General features: G+C 40.4%; 1 protein-coding gene across 2 annotated transcripts; it reads left to right on the top strand.

Annotated features, from left to right (window-relative positions):
- The first annotated feature begins 292 nt into the window (after positions 1 to 292).
- tbc1d13 (TBC1 domain family, member 13) lies at positions 293 to 8,787 on the top strand. Of its 2 annotated transcripts, XM_034125762.1 has the most exons (13): positions 293 to 420; positions 1,367 to 1,440; positions 1,522 to 1,562; positions 1,911 to 1,972; positions 2,411 to 2,510; positions 3,558 to 3,640; positions 4,554 to 4,713; positions 5,889 to 6,099; positions 6,635 to 6,798; positions 7,696 to 7,856; positions 7,967 to 8,024; positions 8,134 to 8,219; positions 8,406 to 8,787. In XM_034125762.1, the coding sequence occupies exons 1-12, from the start codon at positions 398 to 400 to the stop codon at positions 8,197 to 8,199; spliced, it is 1,203 nt and encodes a 400-aa protein (XP_033981653.1). In that variant the 5' UTR covers positions 293 to 397; the 3' UTR covers positions 8,200 to 8,219; positions 8,406 to 8,787. The 2 variants fall into 2 exon arrangements, with proteins under 2 accessions (XP_033981653.1, XP_033981651.1); XM_034125760.1 differs by having other exon boundaries at positions 8,134 to 8,787.
- The last annotated feature ends 8,864 nt before the right edge of the window (positions 8,788 to 17,651 follow it).

Genomic DNA, 17,651 nt, shown 5'->3' on the forward strand with positions numbered 1-17,651 from the left:
TTCCAATGGAATGGAATAAGAAGGAATAAAATATGGAATAAAAATTGGCAGTAATAATAAATAATCATTTAAAAAAAAAAAAAAGATATTGTTGTACATTGTGTGCATTAATGTAATGCATAGAGTCTGCGTTCTGGCTGAGGTAAAGTGGTATTGTGGTATAATTATCACTGGTAATGAAGGTACATGAGTAGTAACACATTACATGTCACTTCTTTGGCTTTAGGAAGGATAGGATAAGTTAAATATATGTTGAACAGTAGAACCGCCCACGCTGTCACTGGATGTGTCACAGGACCACAGTGTTGTTGTGAAGACGGAAGTGAGAGGAGGACTTCCCTCTGGACAATTCTTCATTTGGAAACAGTTAAAGTAATACACCACCGCCTGCTTAGTCATGACTACTGCGTACAAAAACAGGTAGGACACATCTAAAGGTGTGTTTTAGCATGATGTGCATGTGCATGACATTCACAAACTGCTGCTACATCATTTATTGTATCCACTAGCATCCTAACTGCTAACTGACAATAACTTCACTGTTTAGCTAGCAGCAGCTCAGCTAATCAGACAAAAGACAAGTTTAGGGCAATACATGCAAAGATAATACTTGTGTGAATCCTCATGTGATCTAAATGTAATGTCAAGATACAAAGATAACGGTAACAAACACTGCAACTTCATCGTTTCATGTAGCTAGGTAGGCTAGCTCCCTGTTAGCACATCAGCTGACACACCGTACTTCCTTAAGGCTAACAGTTAGTTAGCATATCCAGCTAGCTCCATTATCTGACAAGGTGGAAAACAGACAGAAGTGTAGAAGTACTCAGACTTTGTACTTGAGTAAAAGTAGAAGTACTCAGATCTTGTACTTGAGTAAAACTAGAAGTACTCAGATCTTGTATTTGAGTAAAAGTAGAAGTACTCAGATCTTGTACTTGAGTTAAAGTAGAAGTACTCAGATCTTGCACTTGAGTAAAAGTAGAAGTACTCAGATGTTGTACTTGAGTAAAAGTAGAAGTACTCAGATCTTGTACTTGAGTAAAAGTAGAAGTACCAGAGTGTAGGAATACTCTGTTACAGTAAAAGTCCTGCATTCAAAATGTTCCTCAAGTAAAAGTAGAAAAGTATTATCATCAAAATATAGTGAAAGTCGCGACAGTAAAAGTAGTCATTGTGCAGATTGGTCCATTTCAGAATAATATATATGATATGTTTTATAATGATTGATCATTAAAGTGTTCTCAAAGCTGTATATAATAATGTAATAAATAAATTCATTTCTGTTAATGTATCGTACGTTGACATTGTAGTACTCAGCATACATCAGATATTAAACTGGTTCTCACCTCCTGTCTCATTTCAGAATACAGGAATTCAAAGTAGCGTTGAGTGAAGAGAACATCAATCTGGAGACGCTGAGGGAGCTGTGCTTCAGCGGTAACTTTAACATCTTAATGTTTATTTATCTGAGTATTTCATTGTTCTGTATTTGACCATCCTTTTCTCTATTCAACCCAGGAATCCCGTTTGAAGGAGGCATACGAGCCCTTTGTTGGAAAGTAAGTAAAAGGTTGTGCACCACATGGAAGAACTTCAGTGTTCTTATGATTAACCTCTCATTGTTTTAGCGACTCTGTAGATTTGGGTACTAGCACCGCCATGACACTACAAATTGTGCACTAAATAATTGAAAAGGTTGTAATGAAATTGACTGAAAGCATGTTCCTTAAACTCTAAAGCTGTTAAAGTTGCAGGATTTAGGATGATGCAACAAATATCCCAGGCAAAATACAGCAACTAGTTACATGGTCTGGGTGGCAAATCTTATATTTCCATAAGACTGTGAAGGATTTGGCTAAATGGTTTCACAGAATATTCTGAGTGTGACTGTTTTGCTCTCCTTTCAGATCCTTCTCAACTATCTACCTCTCGATCAAACATTATGGGAGTCTTTCCTCAAAAAGCAGAGGCAAGTTGTGTGGTGTGTGTTTGTGTGTGTGTGTGTGTGTGTGTGTGTGTGTGTGTGTGTGTGTGTGTGTGTGTGTGTGTGTGTGTGTGTGTGTGTGTGTGTGTGTGTGTGTGTGTGTGTGTGTGTGTGTGTGTGTGTGTGTGTGTGTGTGTGTGTGTGTGTGTGTGTGTGTGTGTGTGTGTGTGTGTGTGTGTGTGTGTGTGTGTGTGGTGTTGTGTGTGTGTGTGTGTGTGTGTGTGTGTGTGTGTGTGTGTGTGGTGTGTGTGTGTGTGTGTGTGTGTGTGTGTGTGTGTGTGTGTGTGTGTGTGTGTGTGTGTGTGTGTGTGTGTGTGTGTGTGTGTGTGTGTGTGTGTGTGTGTGTGTGTGTGTGTGTGTGTGTGTGTGTGTGTGTGTGTTCTTTTAACCACTTCATGCCATGTTGTGCTGCGTCTCTCGTAGGGAGGTGTACACCCAGTTCCTAAGAGAGATGATCATCCAGCCTGGCATCGCCAAAGCCAACATGGGTCTTTCCAGAGAAGATGTGACGATGGAAGACCATGTGAGTCCACTCTGCCTACTTGGCGTTTTTTCCTTTTTTCACTGCAGTGTTAAACTGAAATGAGGCCTGATTCAATAAAGCCATGCTGTGTGGAGTGCACTTTGGTCATAAGTAAGTAAGCAAAACAAACAGGCAATGTATGCAGGAGAATGTTAATAGATTAGCTTTAAAGAGGCAGTGTGGCCTGACGTATAAAGATTAACTTGTACTTTACGTGTATTAGTGAATTTCATTTTGACATCTGCCTATGTCCACTAGGAACTAAACATGGTGTCTGCACAAGACAGTGTGAAGGTGTATGTATGAAGACTCACACTGTCGTAGAAACCAAACCGCACAAGACTCTACTGTCTTTGTTGGCTTTGGCTTTTGTTTTGGAGTTTACTGTAAAGGAAGTGATTATTATTTATGTGTATCGTCTGTCTAGCAGCATGTCTCTGCTAACAGATCCCAGAGTCTGATCAGCTGTTTGCCTAAGTATTGTTTAGAAGTTCTCTCCCAGACTCTCTCACACACACACACACACACACACACACACACACACACACACACACACACACACACACACACACACACACACACACACACACACACACACACACACATCAGGCCAAATCAGAAAAATACACACAGCTCTCATAGATCTCAAACATATCTGTATAACTTACAGAAGCTATGTGATGTATTCCCACCCTTTTACTTTTGGAACACTTTATTGTCTTGCAGAGGGAATTTTAAATGAAGTAAATTGTCATTATTGGCCACTGAAGTACCCCGTAATGACAGAGGGAAAAGCTTGTTTTTAGATCTGTTTATTAAAGAACTAAATCACCTTTCTATTGCTTACAGTCCCATGTCTACCACAGCTTGAAATGTCCATTCACATGCAATCCTTGGTTAGATTTAGGCAAGGGAAAGAATATTGACACATTTCAGTATCACACTGACAATCAAATGATGAGGAACCGCTATAAATAAATAGTTAAATGAATGGATGAAACTGCTCATCTTGCCTTTTCCTCACATGTGTGTATTTTGTTTTTTCAGCCGCTAAATCCGAACCCAGACAGCAGGTGGAACAACTACTTCAAAGACAATGAAATTCTGCTCCAAATTGACAAGGATGTGAGGTACGGCTTAAATAAAAAAAGGTTGTTGAAGATCTGTTAAGATAGTTGATATGTTGTGACGTCATTGTCATTAGTACACTAACAGGTAGAGTATGCACTTGCTCTATTTCTATTCTATTGTCCATCCATCCATCCATCTTCTCCCTCTTATCCGTGGTCGGGTCACGGAGGTATCAGTTCCAGCAGAGAGCCCCAAACGTTCCCTTCCCCTCATCAACCAGCTCTGACTGGGGGGTCCCAAGGCGCTCCCAGGCCAGAGCAGAGATATAACCCCTCCACCTGGTCCTAGGTCTACCCCTTGGTCTCCTCCCAGCTGGACGTGCCTGGAACACCTCCCTAGGGAGGCGCCCAGGTGGCATCCTTACTAGGTACCCGAACCACCTCAACTGGCTCCTTGAGACGCGAAGGAGGAGCGGTTCAACTCCGAGTCCCTTCCGGATGACTGAACCTCTCACCTTATCCCTAAGGGAGACGCCAGCCACCCTGCGGAGAAAACCCATCTCGGCCGCTTGTATCCGCGATCTCGTTCTTTCGGTCATGACCCATCCTTCATGACCATAGGTGAGGGTAGGAACGAAGATGGCCCGGTAGACAGAGAGCTTTGCCTTCTGGCTCAGCTCTCTTTTCGTCACAACGGTAAAGCGACTGCAGTACCGCTCCCGCTGCTCCGATTCTCCGGCGCATCTCACGCTCCATTGTTCCCTCACTCGAGAACAAGACCCCGAGATACTTGAACTCCTTCACTTGGGCTATTCTATTGTATCTGTGTTATTGTGTTGCACTGTGGGAGGAGCCTGTGGCCTCAGATTTTCATTGACATATCTACACTGTAGCTATGTACACATGACAATAAAAAGCCTTGAATCTTGAAATCTTGAGAAGTAGATGAGAGCTGACGGGTGGTTGTTTTCAGGCGGCTGTACCCAGACATGGCGTTCTTCCAGCGGCCCACTCAGTACCCCTGCCAGCTGATCCTGGACCCTCAGAACGATTACGAGACGCTGCGGAGACGAGTGGAACAAACCACGCTGAAATCACAGACCGTTAACAGAAACCGCAGTGGAGTCACCAACGTAAGTGTGTGTGTGTGTGTCAAATGAACAGAGTAGGGAAATTATTTCATTCACAGCAGCGAGCTGTTCTGGCATTAACTTCTATAAAGGTGGAAAAAGCTATATAAATAAAAACTAAAAACAGCAGCAAGTGTATGTATACATATCTACAGTAGAAAGGACATTAACCACAAAGTGAAACCATGAATTCAAAGTCTTCAGCTTTAATCTAAATGTTCAAACTATTGCCGGTTAAATATATATTAGATCACAGATTCTATGATCTATTTTACTTTTAATGCCACAAACCATACAGCAACATTTGTGTTGTTGTGAGAGAGAGGAACGGCAGCACTGATGGAGGTTTTCTGTATCTGTCCGAGTAGCTTCACATTTCCTTTTCCTTTAAAGGTGGGGTAGGTAATTCACTTCAGAAACACTTTTTGTTATATTCCATGGAATGCTCTTAACATCCCGATAGCAATGAATACAATAAATGCATAAAAAAATATCATCTGTGGAAGCCGTAGTACTGTAAAAAGCACGACCAATCATCTTAGCCGGCCCGGCTAAAATAACTGGATGGCCTACCTGCCTGTCAGCCTTCCATCTGTGCACAAACTTATCTCGTGCCCTCATTGGTCATGTGCGTGTTCGTGTGTGTTGGAGGAGGGGCTCTGTAAGGAAGTCTGAAGGAAGGGGCAGATTTTTTTCGGTTGTGTACTTTCAAATTCTAGCGCACTCGAGCTGGTTTCTCCATTCTTACCTACCCTACCTTTAAGTTTGAATGTGTGTTTGGTGGCGTGATCATTATTATTTAGAGTCATTGTGTGCCTATTGATTTGAACACGATCCGTGTATCCATCATTTCCTGGTCTTCTCTAAAGAAGAGGGACCAATGAAAACGTTGTCATGTTGCCGTTGTTCAGCATGGAAACATTCATTAGCTAACAATGACATTATTGTTCTATTAATATAAAGGGAGGTCAGGTACTCTTTAAAACAGCTGCTAGTTATGGGTACTTTTTACTGAAGTACATTTCAAAGCCCTCTTTACTTTTACTTGAGTAAAGAAGTTTAGTCAGTACTTCTACTTTCACCAGAGTATTTTTAAACACGAGTATCTGTACTTCTACTTGAGTAAAGGATGTGTGTACTCCACTCAGCCCTCTCTGTAACCTCTCTGTGTTCCTCAGGTCAGCTCTCCAGGGAAGTCCTTGAACCTTTACCCCTCTAACGAGTACGAGGTGCTGCCCAGCGGGAGTGAGGCTCACTGGGAGGTGGTGGAGAGAATCCTCTTCATCTACGCCAAACTCAACCCGGGCATCGCCTACGTGCAAGGCATGAATGAGGTCGTTGGGCCGATCTACTACACCTTCGCCACGGACCCCAACAGCCAGTGGAAAGGTCGGTAACATCTCACCATTCAATTCAAATTCAAATGTTTTATTGTCATGTGCACAAAGCTAAAGTGTAGAAATGGCAATGAAATTCTTCTGACCTGAGCTCCTCCAACAATGCAACATATATACAAAATGCAAAATAGTCTATATACATGTAAATAGAATATGATATGTACAAGAACAGAATATGAAATTAAATAATGTACATTAAGACAAAATTAAATACGGTTTATTGCGGTGATAACTATTTAGATAAATAAGTAGATTGCCGGTATTGATGTTAACCGGGAGATATAATACACTTATGTAGCGTGGTAGAAGCTAGATAACAGAGATACAATTATATATTGCACAGAGTTAAATACAGATTCTTGTTACAGTATTAATATTGTCATACTAAGAAGGCAGGCAGTAATAATAATCATTTTAACTCGGTACATAATGCACATAAGTGTTATTGCACAGCAGTGGTGTCGCAGTGTTTGTTTGTAGAAAGTAAACATGAGCCCTTTGTGAGTCCTGTACTCTTTATTTCTCAGAGCACGCTGAAGCAGATACGTTCTTCTGCTTCACCAACCTGATGTCAGAGAACAGAGACAACTTCATCAAGAGCCTCGACGACTCTCAGTGCGGCATCACGTACAAGATGGAGAGCGTGTACTCCATGCTGCGAGAGAGAGACCTGGAGCTCTACCTCAAGCTGGTAAACATTCCTACTTCCTGCTCCTTTTCTGCTCCTGAACATAAGAACGTTCTCTCTGTGGGTTGAAGTAGTGGAGTACAAATACTTTGTTACTGTACTTAAGTACATGTTTCTGGTATCAGTACTTTACTCCACTACTTATTTTTCTGACGACTTTTTACTTTGACTTCTTACATTTTGAACACAAATACCTGTACTTTCTACTTCTTACATGTTGAACCCAAATACCTGTACTTTCTACTTCTTACATGTTGAACACAAATACCTGTACTTTCTACTTCTTACATGTTGAACACAAATACCTGTACTTTCTACTTCTTACATGTTGAACCCAAATACCTGTCCTTTCTACTTCTTACATGTTGAACCCAAATACCTGTACTTTCTACTTCTTACATGTTGAACCCAAATACCTGTACTTTCTACTTCTTACATGTTGAACCCAAATACCTGTACTTTCTACTTCTCACATTTCCCAAACAGGCTGGTTCCTTTAGTTTGAATGTGTGTTTGGTGGCGTGATCATTATTATTTAGAGTCATTGCGTGCCTATTGATTTGAACACGATCCGTGTATCCATCATTTCCTGGTCTTCTCTAAAGAAGAGGGACCAATGAAAACGTTGTCATGTTGCCGTTGTTCAGCATGGAAACATTCATTAGCTAACAATGACATTATTGTTCTATTAATATAAAGGGAGGTCAGGTACTCTTTAAAACAGCTGCTAGTTATGGGTACTTTTTACTGAAGTACATTTCAAAGCCCTCTTTACTTTGACTTGAGTAAAGAAGTTTAGTCAGTACTTCTACTTTTACCAGAGTATTTTTAAACACCAGTAACTGTACTTCTACTTGAGTAAAGGATGTGTGTACTTTTGCCCTCTCTGCCCCCCCCCAGGAGGAGCAGAACATCAAACCGCAGTACTTCACTTTCCGCTGGTTGACCTTGCTGCTCTCTCAGGAGTTCCTCCTGCCCGACGTCATCCGGATCTGGGACACGTTGTTCTCCGACCAGGACAGATTCCACCTCCTCATCCTGGTCTGCTGCGCCATGTTAATGTGAGCCTCCTCTCCATGCTCTCTGCACTTATTTCAATGTTTAAACACGAGTATCTGTACTTCTACTTGAGTAAAGGATGTGTGTCCTTTTGCCATCCCTGCCACCACAGACTCATCAGAGATAATTTACTGGCCGGAGACTTCACGGTGAACATGAGACTCCTGCAGGTGAGGCTTTTTATAAATCACCGTGAAGCGTAAAAACCCCAAAGCTTCATAATCAGACACGATGTTTCAGAACTGGATTCACTCTTGATTTTCACTGATGTTTCCCCAGGATTACCCCATCTCAGACGTCAACACCATCCTGATTAAGGCCAAAGATCTGCGGGATACTTCCTAACCTGTTTTCTAACGTGGAAGGTGAGAGTTCGAACATTACGAATCATTGTCGTGTCAAACGTGTTGTTGGAGGACTTATGATGGGTTCGTACAGACGGGAAACCCAGCATTCTGTTTTTTTTTTTTTTTACCTTGATGTCTTATGATTGGTCAGTGGGGGACTGCTGTGAAAACATTTAAGGGACAAGCTGAATTTTTTTCCTGAAGTGAGGAGGAGATGCCACCTGCTTCCTGATGCATTATGGGAAGAAAAAAAGCAGGTGTTCCTCCTCCAATCACAGCCATGGACCCTCTTCAGATCACGATGCTTTTACTGAACTGAATCTGAGGGACAGGAGCTCCGTTACACTACAGATCCAGTTTTGAAAACCGAATGTTGAACACCTCATCCAGGAGTTCCCCACGCAGAAGTTTCACCGAGCAAAAGTGCATGTTTGTTCTTTGAGGGATGTGTTTTTTTTATTTCGTTTTTATTGTAAGCAACAGCCTTCTCTGTGTAATTATGTGAAAACAGGAGATGGTGTTTCTGTGTTCATTTCTTTCAGGGTAAAATAAATCTGAAGTGATGGGCCTGGCCTGGTAAATACTTCATTAGTAATCTCCTTAAAACCCATTATTCCTTCAGTGTTATGTCTAAAAACAATGCCTTTTGTTCCATTGGGAATGTCATGTGATGCATTTCCTTGTAAAATCACATTATTTATAGAGAAGGGCAGTAGGGGCTCAGTCAGTAGGGGCTTGGACTGTGAGCCGTAGGGTCGCCGGTTCAAGTCCCCGACCAGACCTAAAATATGGAGTGTGGACTGCTACTTGTAGAGGTCCCAGTTCACCTCCTGCCCTGCCGTGGTGCCCTTGAGCAAGGCACCAGACAGCCCCCTTCCCCTCTCACTCCCATTGCTCCCCGGGTGCTGTACAATAGCTGCCCACTGCTCTTAGTACTAGACTCCTGGTACTAGGATGGGTTAAAAGCAGAGAACAAATGTCACTGTGTGTGCTGTGTGCTCTGCATGTGTGACCATTAGAGGGTTTCATCTGTGGCGCTGCTTCACACTGAACATGATTTACAAACCTGGGTTTACGAGGATTAGTATTGTAATAAAGCATTACAACCATTTATTCTATATATTGAACACAGTGCAATACTGATACCACAGTTATACTTTTTACATTACTTGAGAAACATAACCATGTTTTCCTATAATTACCCAAGGAGTCGATGTGTTGAGAGACCTCAAAGAAGACTTGTGCCTAAAAGAAGTGTTGAATCAACAAAAAACTCCGATTTAAATCTGAAAAGAGAAGATTAGCATTCTGACCTCAATGCCATGCTGCCCATGAGTAACGGCTTTAATCCCCTGTGGTGAGGAGTTATCCGGTCAGCAACAGAAAAAAGAGATTTAAAACCTAATATCAAACTTTAATTTAGTGTAGAAGGGAAAGTAAGACATATTTTGTGGCCAACAAACACCATAAAATGTGGTCGGTTGCATAAAACACTTCACTCTTGCACGTGAGAAGACTAAAGCTACATTATTCTATTTTCCCTTTGCAATAATAAACATTATTTTCTAATAATTGTAAAGCCTGTGTGCATTATTAAATGATAAACACCTGAAAACACCACATGCTTGCATTGTGTCAATACAACTAGCATAAGTATATGTCTTCTGTATTAAAGGCTAACTTGTGTTCAGTTAACCCATTACTTTACAAAACACACATTTGACATATATCAAATCGTTATGGTAGCTGCCAGTGGCGGACTAGCCATCGGGACGTTCGAGACGAATCCCGATGGGCCGGCCCGGTACTGAAGTGGGGCGGTCGGACGATGTGGGCCGGTCGGATAAGTCACTAGCACCCCTCCGTTGACAATTTACTAGCGGTATTAACTTGCGGTACCGAGGTGGGCCGGTCGGATAAGTCACTAGCACCCCTCCCCCCGTTGACAAGTTACTAGCGGTACCGAAGTGGACCGGTCGAGAGTCCCGGGCTGATTTTTACTCCCAGTCCGCCCCTGCTGCTAACAGTTAGCATTACATCAGCTACAAGCAGCTAGCATAGCATGTGACTGCAGACTGGAGAATATCTTCGAAGACCTTTAATAGAACAGAGAAGATGTTAAAACCGTCTTCACTTGATGATTAATATGAACCTTTCTTAACAAGTTGCTTTGTTAACATGGAGTTTATATCCTAGCACAATGCAGTCTGATGGTGTTCAGTGTGAACAGAAACACAGCGTGGTGGTTTAAATCTCTTTTATAGTTTCATCTTGTGTTCTGCACATACTATCTGATCATGGATTGAGTATATCAAGCTTAACATTTGAATGGAAATGTGTATCTGCAAACATATTGTAAAATATCCAGCCTTGCCATCGTGATGAAGGTGACTCAATTAAGCATTTAATTCATACTGAAGAGACGTACGTTGTGATGAAATGCTTTCAAATATTAACATGAGTAAGGGTGAAATGGAAATGGTTGCTCAATCAGTGTCATTTCATTTTGTACATACTGCATTTTTTTTATATGTGCATGGCGAAAGTGGAAACGGATATAATTTCAAGAGCGACTCAAGTATTTCAATCAGACTTCATTTAGTTTAAAGAACATTTATTGACACATGTCATATGATAAATGTTAAGTCTTTGGCGATTAGACCCCGATCCTGAATCGTATATCTAAAGGGGGAAATGCAGCCGTGAGCATATAGGGAACCCCCCGGGGTCTAGACACTGGTGATGATGCTGAAGATCTGGATTTGATGAGGAGGTGAATGGGGAGGAGGTGTGATGAGGTATTTGGATTAGCTCTCCTGGCACTGGATGTGATGAAAGGAGGAGGATGGGGAGGAGGCGGGCGGCAGCATGAACACCTGAAATCACAGCTGACTGCAGGAGAGAGGAGAACCATTTTAAAGTTTGGCTGCAGCACAGTGATTGGCTGCTGGAGAATGAGGTGAAATGTAATAGGTTAAAGCAGGGGTGTCAAACTCAAATACACAGTGGGCCAAAATTAAAAAATGGGTACTAGTCGAGGGCCGGACTGGTTCAATGTTTATTGCAAGACTTATTGAAATGAACTTATTGCACATATTAAACCTGAAACTAACAAAGCTTAAATGATTGCCTATAAAAACAACATTAAACATTAAATAATCAGTTGCATTCATTTCTTATGGCTCTATCTGTAGCTTGTCCAGAGTCATTTCTTATCATTACATTTCTCCACAGGCCAACAACAGCTTAAAAAAAACTATTTCCCTCAAAGAGAAAACCAAACATGCCCTGTTGTCGTGAGAGAAAAAGTGCAGAAGGAAACATCCATGTAAACTCAGTGTGCTGCTCTGTGATGCTAGCTCAAGCCAGATACTTGGCATCTCATCTTGGGTGCAAGTTCATCAATGTTTGGGGTCAGGCTCTGAGCTGAGGAAACCCTCAGGATGGAGTGAAGGTGTGCGTGCAATATACCGGCGGGCCAGATCTAATAGTAATTAGAAATTATCCTGCGGGCCGAAATTAAATCCACCAAGGGCCTGATTTGGCCCCCGGGCCTTGAGTTTGAAACGTGGGTTAAAGAGACGCCTGTGATGAGCTGATTATATGCAGCTGTGGATTGAATGTATATATAGGCCTACCCAGTTTTCCTGAAAGAACTTGAGCTGAGCTTCATTTCTGTAACGTACCATTTAAATAATCTATATAAGCACTCCGTAGACGGGACATTACAATCTCTTCTTTGTTTCTCCTCGACCGAAGATCAAATGTTACTATTAAACACACTATTAAATGTTTTTGTAATGTGGTTGAGGGTTGTGTGTGTGAGGCTCTGTTTAATTTCAACAATATGGAACAATACAGCACTTTCACATGGTGTTAATAAGCCATAAGTGCTCTTTCATTATAACTGAAAAGAGTGTTTGATATCATTGTCAGGTTTTCATTTGGATTAAACACATAAAAGTAGTCGCTCAGTCAGTAGGGGGTTGGACTGTGAGCCGTAGGGTCGCCGGTTCAAGTCCCCGACCAGACCTAAATATGGAGTGTGGACTGCTACTTGGAGAGGTCCCAGTTCACCTCCTGGGCCCTGCCGTGGTGCCCTTGAGCAAGGCACCGGACTCCCCGGACTCCTGGGTTAAATGCAGAGAACACATTTCACTGTGTGCTGTGTGCTCTGCATGTGTGACCATTAAAGAGGGGTTTCATCCCTCTGATTCTAGAAGATTCTAGAAAAGCTACATAATATCTCTTATATGACCTCTAGCTCTAAAACCACAGTGACACAGACATGTCAGAGAGGAGTGCAAATTTGATTATGATTATAAAAAAGTTATTTTGCAGCGATTGCTACTTGACATTTCTGCAGGACTTTCACATGTCTTGTGTGTAAAGATGAATTTGGAGATCTACTCTACATCCAGCAACTTAGAAATATCCAGAATATTCCCTTCAGTTACAAGAAGAGCAAGCTTTCTAACACCGAAACTAAGACATTAGGCATTTGCATTCATCTTTTTTGGGGGGGGTATTTTCAAGAGACCATTACTAATTGATGGCAATTATTAGGATGTATTTATTTTTGTGTGTGTGTGTGTGTGTGTGTGTGTGTGTGTGTGTGTGTGTGTGTGTGTGTGTGTGTGTGTGTGTGTGTGTGTGTGTGTGTGTGTGTGTGTGTGTGTGTGTGTGTGTGTGTGTGTGTGTGTGTGTGTGTGTGTGTGTGTGTGTGTGTGTGTGTGTGTGTGTGTGTGTGTGTGTGTGTGTGTGTGTGTGTGTGTGTGTGTGTGTGTGTGTGTGTGTGTGTGTGTGTTGTGTGTGTGTGTGTGTTGTGTGTGTGTGCTTTGTCTTATGTCCGTTATTTGCATGTTTCCCATTTGTAAGCACATTTTATAACGTATGTATTTGTATACAGTGATGAGACGTGTATATATGTTTTTACATGTTTGCAGATGTGCATTAAAATGAATGATGGTATAAATCTGTCTTTGTGAAGTGGTGTGATTATTTTTAATTAAATCATGCTTCTAATGTTTGGAAACCTTTGAACAGATATTTGTATATGATTAATAGCAGAGGTGGAAGAAGTACTAAGGTTTTGTACTTGAGTAAAAGGAGAAGTACTCAGATCTTGTACTTGAGTAAAAGTAGAAGTACTCAGATCTTGTACTTGAGTAAAAGTAGAAGTACTCAGATGTTGTACTTCAGTAAAAGTAGAAGTATCAGAGTGTAGGAATACTCTGTTACAGTAAAACTCCTGCATTCAAAATGTTACTTAAGTAAAAGTATAAAAGTATTATCATCAAAATATAGTTAAAGTAGCGACAGTAAAAGTAGTCATTGTGCAGATTGGTCCATTTCAGAATAATATATATGATATGTTTTATAATGATTGATCATGAAAGTGTTCTCAAAGCTGGTAAAGGTGCAGCTAGTTTGAATGACTTTGTATACTGCAGGGTAGCTTGTGAATTTACTCCAGGTGGAACTAAAGTCTGATTTAACACTTGATTATATTTCACATCATTCATCCACATCTGTAAAGTAACTAAAGGTATAAATACATGTAGTGGAGTAAAAGTACACCATGTACCTCTGAACTGTAGAGGAGTAGAAGTACACAGTAGCATACAATGTACAGTACAAGTGCCTCACAATTGTACCTAAATACAGTACTTGAGTAAATATACTTAGTTACTTCCCTTCTCTGCTTACACGTTTTGTTCAGTAGGATAATCTCCACATATTAACACCACTTTTATGTTTTTTTAAAAGTAAATGCAATCAGCAGAAGTAAAAAAGATAACGTTAGGCTACAGAGGTCACATGGCTGTCGCTAAGCTAAAGGCAGCTAATGTTTGCCATGAGTTAGTTAGCAACTACCTTAAAATCTCCTGATATTCAACAGTTCATCAACATCTCTTAAGCTTGTATTTATCGTGGAAATGTATAATTTAAGTATCTTTTCAGTTGTATGTAACCAGTTTCTTCCTCGGCTCACAGGCTTCTTCACACCTTTGATTCACATGTCTACCATTTGCTTTTCTTTGCTTTCAACCGACTGAAGGGTGTCGCTTCGACCATTGTTAGGGTGGGAATTATCATATGGATGTTAGCTTTGTAATTTCCATGCAATCACTTTCACGTCTGGCCACCATTTCAATAGCCTGTAATGTAAATGTGGGTTTGCCTTAATCAATGTATTTAAACAAGGACCATGCATACAAATACTTTAATCTCAGAAAAGAGAAGAGGGGATTAAATGCCAGATTTTAGCAAATGGCTTATTTACATCTGCAGTCTTTATGCAGGTGAATAACAATCAACAGACACTAAAGACATTGCATAATCTTACACAAACAGGGACAGGAAAACATTCCTGCCTAAACTGCAAAAACTTGGCAGAGAAATAGCTTTTCTTCTTTTAAGGTTATTTATATAGTTAAATTAAAATGTGGTGTAAATCCTTGTCTTTAGCATCCTTTTTTAATGCTAAATTGTTTCCGGGGGACCTCCATGGGGCCTTATTTCGGAAAAAGTATGCATTGAAGTCAATGGGGAGAGAAAGATTATCTTTCGATCCCGTTTGAATTGTGCCACGAATTACACATATGATGTTTGTCAATTTAAAAGATAATTTAAAAGTCAAAAAAATACAAATGTGTCGTAAAACTGTGAAGTAACACATTTGTTTGTGTGAAACCGCTCAATGAACTACATCTCCCGTCTCGCACCACACACCAAGACGGCCGTCACGTTGGCACATTTCACTTCTTTCTTTCAGAATGAGGCGGAAAGTATTAAAAGAGGTGAAAATCACTCCAAGTCTGGGCATGTTGAGAGCTGTACATACACACAAGGGGAGTTAGTCGGTTCCTAAGAGCCAGCATGCGGGACCGGGACTCTGGGATTTGTAGTCTTTCTAGTTGCGTATTTTTCATAGTCTGATATTTCAACAGTTTTACGACAAACTGTGACTTTTTTTACTTGCAAAATTATCTTTTAAATTGACAAACATCATATGTGTAATTCATGGCACAATTCAAACGGGATCGAAAGATAATCTTTCTCTCCCCATTGACTTCAATACATACTTTTTCGAAATAAGGTCCCATGGGTCGGAAGTAGTAGCCTCTCTATTATCCTTATATATTTCTTTTTAAATTCCTTGTATGTGTTAACGTACCTGGCAATAAACTGGATTCTGATTGTTCATTTCTTACCAGAAGGTGATTCATTAGGGAATTTTCCACCACAGTATTAACCACATTTTCTAAAAATGCGAACTCATTCCCAGCGTTAGGACTTATTCCTGCACCTCTGTATTGTGCAGAGAGGCTGTATTTTTACATCTTAATAGCAAACTCATTGTATTTTCACTCACTGGTACATTTCCTGCTCTGACTAATGAAAAAACGTGTTTTATTCTTCAGCCCTCCATGTTACGAGGGACCACTTAGAACAGGGGTGTCAAACTGCTAAGATCGGTACAAGTCGAGGGCCGGACTGGTTCAATGTTTATTGCAGAACTTATTGAAATGAACTTATTGCACATATTAAACCTGGAACTAACAAAGCTTAAATTATTGCCTATAAAAACAACATTAAACATTAAATAATCAGTTGCATTCATTTCTTATGGCTCTATCTGCAGCTTCTCCAGAGTCATTTCTTATGATTACATTTTCCCACAGGCCAACAACAGCTTCAAGAAAACTATTTCCCTCAGAGAGAAAACCAAACATGCCCTGTTGTCATGAGAAAAAAAGTACAGAAGGAAACATCCATGTAAACTCAGTGTGCTGCTCTGTGATGCTAGTTCAAGCCAGATACTTGGCATCTCATCTTGGGTGCAAGTTCATCAATGTTTGGGGTCAGGCTCTGAGCTGAGGAGACCCTCAGGATGGAGTGAAGGTGTGCGTGCAATATACCGGCGGGCCAGATCTAATAGCAATTAGAAATTATCCTGCAGGCCGAAATTAAATCCACCAAGGGCCTGATTTGGCCCCCGAGCCTTCAGTTTGACACACGTGTAAATATTAACAATAATAATAGATGCATTTTAATACCAGTTATTGTTTACTAAATTACTCTAAAATGTGAGTATTTCCTAAAAGAATAAACGATACTTCAGGATCAAGACAGTTTTGTTTTACTTTAAAGGTAAAGGGTTTAATACAAATATGGTTTGTTTCTTTATACAATTGGGGAAATGTCACATTCACCAGAAGAAAAGGAGTGTCTCTAAACCATATTTTTACTTACAACAATATTACAAATAAGAGGGCAATCGAAACCAAATGTGTATTTGATAACATTACATTTACATTAAATTGTATTTTGCTTTCGCTTTTATCCAAAGCGACTTACAAGTGCAAAAACCATAAAGATCCAAACTTTTACAACAAGGAAAGTGCAGATATATTCACTTCAAGCAAGTCATACCATTGCTAGTGCTGGGAAATTAGTTACAAGACCTTTTAGTGTTTTATTGTGTTTTTAATCAATATTGTACTTTACCTTTTGTTTTATCACTTTTTTCTTTATGTTTTATTATGTTATATGTTTTCCTGTGTTCTCCTTATGTCAATATTGTGTGTGTTTACAGTGTTTGATGTACATATATATATTTTCTTTAATAAAGGAAATAAAAAAAACTGTGGGCCAACGGATCTGACCCAGTCACGTGGTATCGACGGACTACGTCACGACGTGTCCGTTAGCGCGTTCGCGTGCAGGATCGGCCACAAACAGTTGTGTTTGAAACCAACTAGAGGAGAGTTATTAAACCCTCCGACAGATAGTTTGCTTCGGTCCTAGATCAACCAGCTGCTCCACCTGACCAGAGGCCTGTATGCGGCTCAACATACCCGGGATATCTGCCTGTTATTCGGCCAAAACAACCCTAACGGTCCGCGGACCGTTATACGCCTCGGTGAGTCAACAGGGTCCTAAGTTCAGACAGGCCTGTGAGCGCGTTCACGTGAAAGGGGCGGAGTTAGCAGCATTTGACCAATCAGGGACAAGTAGGTTTACATCAACACAGGTAAAAAGTAAGAAAAACAACACAAAAATCTAATAAAAACTATTATATGTTAAGATATAGATTTTCTTTTACATAAAATCTTGATATACTAAAAAACTACGTGCAGTATACTATTGCAAAGTACTCAGAATAATAGAAAATGTGCAGTATTGTTAAAGTGGATGAGAGGAAGCTTACAACTCATACACACAAAAGAGGGAAATTGCATCATAAAGTGAAACAGTGGCAGTCTTAATAAACGAGTGGTTTATTCTTCATAAATCATAAATAAATTCTCCTAATTTCAGTCATAAATTGTCATTTGTGCATGAGTGATACAAATCATGGACGTGTAAATCATTGATAGTGAATCATACGTAAGCTTCATTTATAATTAGTAGCTTCATAGGTGGTTCCAAAGTTCACGTTTT

This window comes from Trematomus bernacchii, unplaced genomic scaffold (genome assembly GCF_902827165.1).
Source record: "Trematomus bernacchii unplaced genomic scaffold, fTreBer1.1, whole genome shotgun sequence".
Lineage (NCBI taxonomy): Eukaryota > Metazoa > Chordata > Actinopteri > Perciformes > Nototheniidae > Trematomus > Trematomus bernacchii.

What these genes read in the sequence shown, in the direction of transcription:
- tbc1d13 (XM_034125760.1), top strand. Translation starts at nt 398, where the DNA reads ATGACTACTGCGTACAAAAACAG. An exon ending in CCCCAACAGCCAGTGGAAAG is followed by an intron (nt 6,100 to 6,634) that starts GTCGGTAACATC and finishes TTTATTTCTCAG; the next exon opens with AGCACGCTGAAGCAGATACG. An exon ending in TGGAGCTCTACCTCAAGCTG is followed by an intron (nt 6,799 to 7,695) that starts GTAAACATTCCT and finishes GCCCCCCCCCAG; the next exon opens with GAGGAGCAGAACATCAAACC.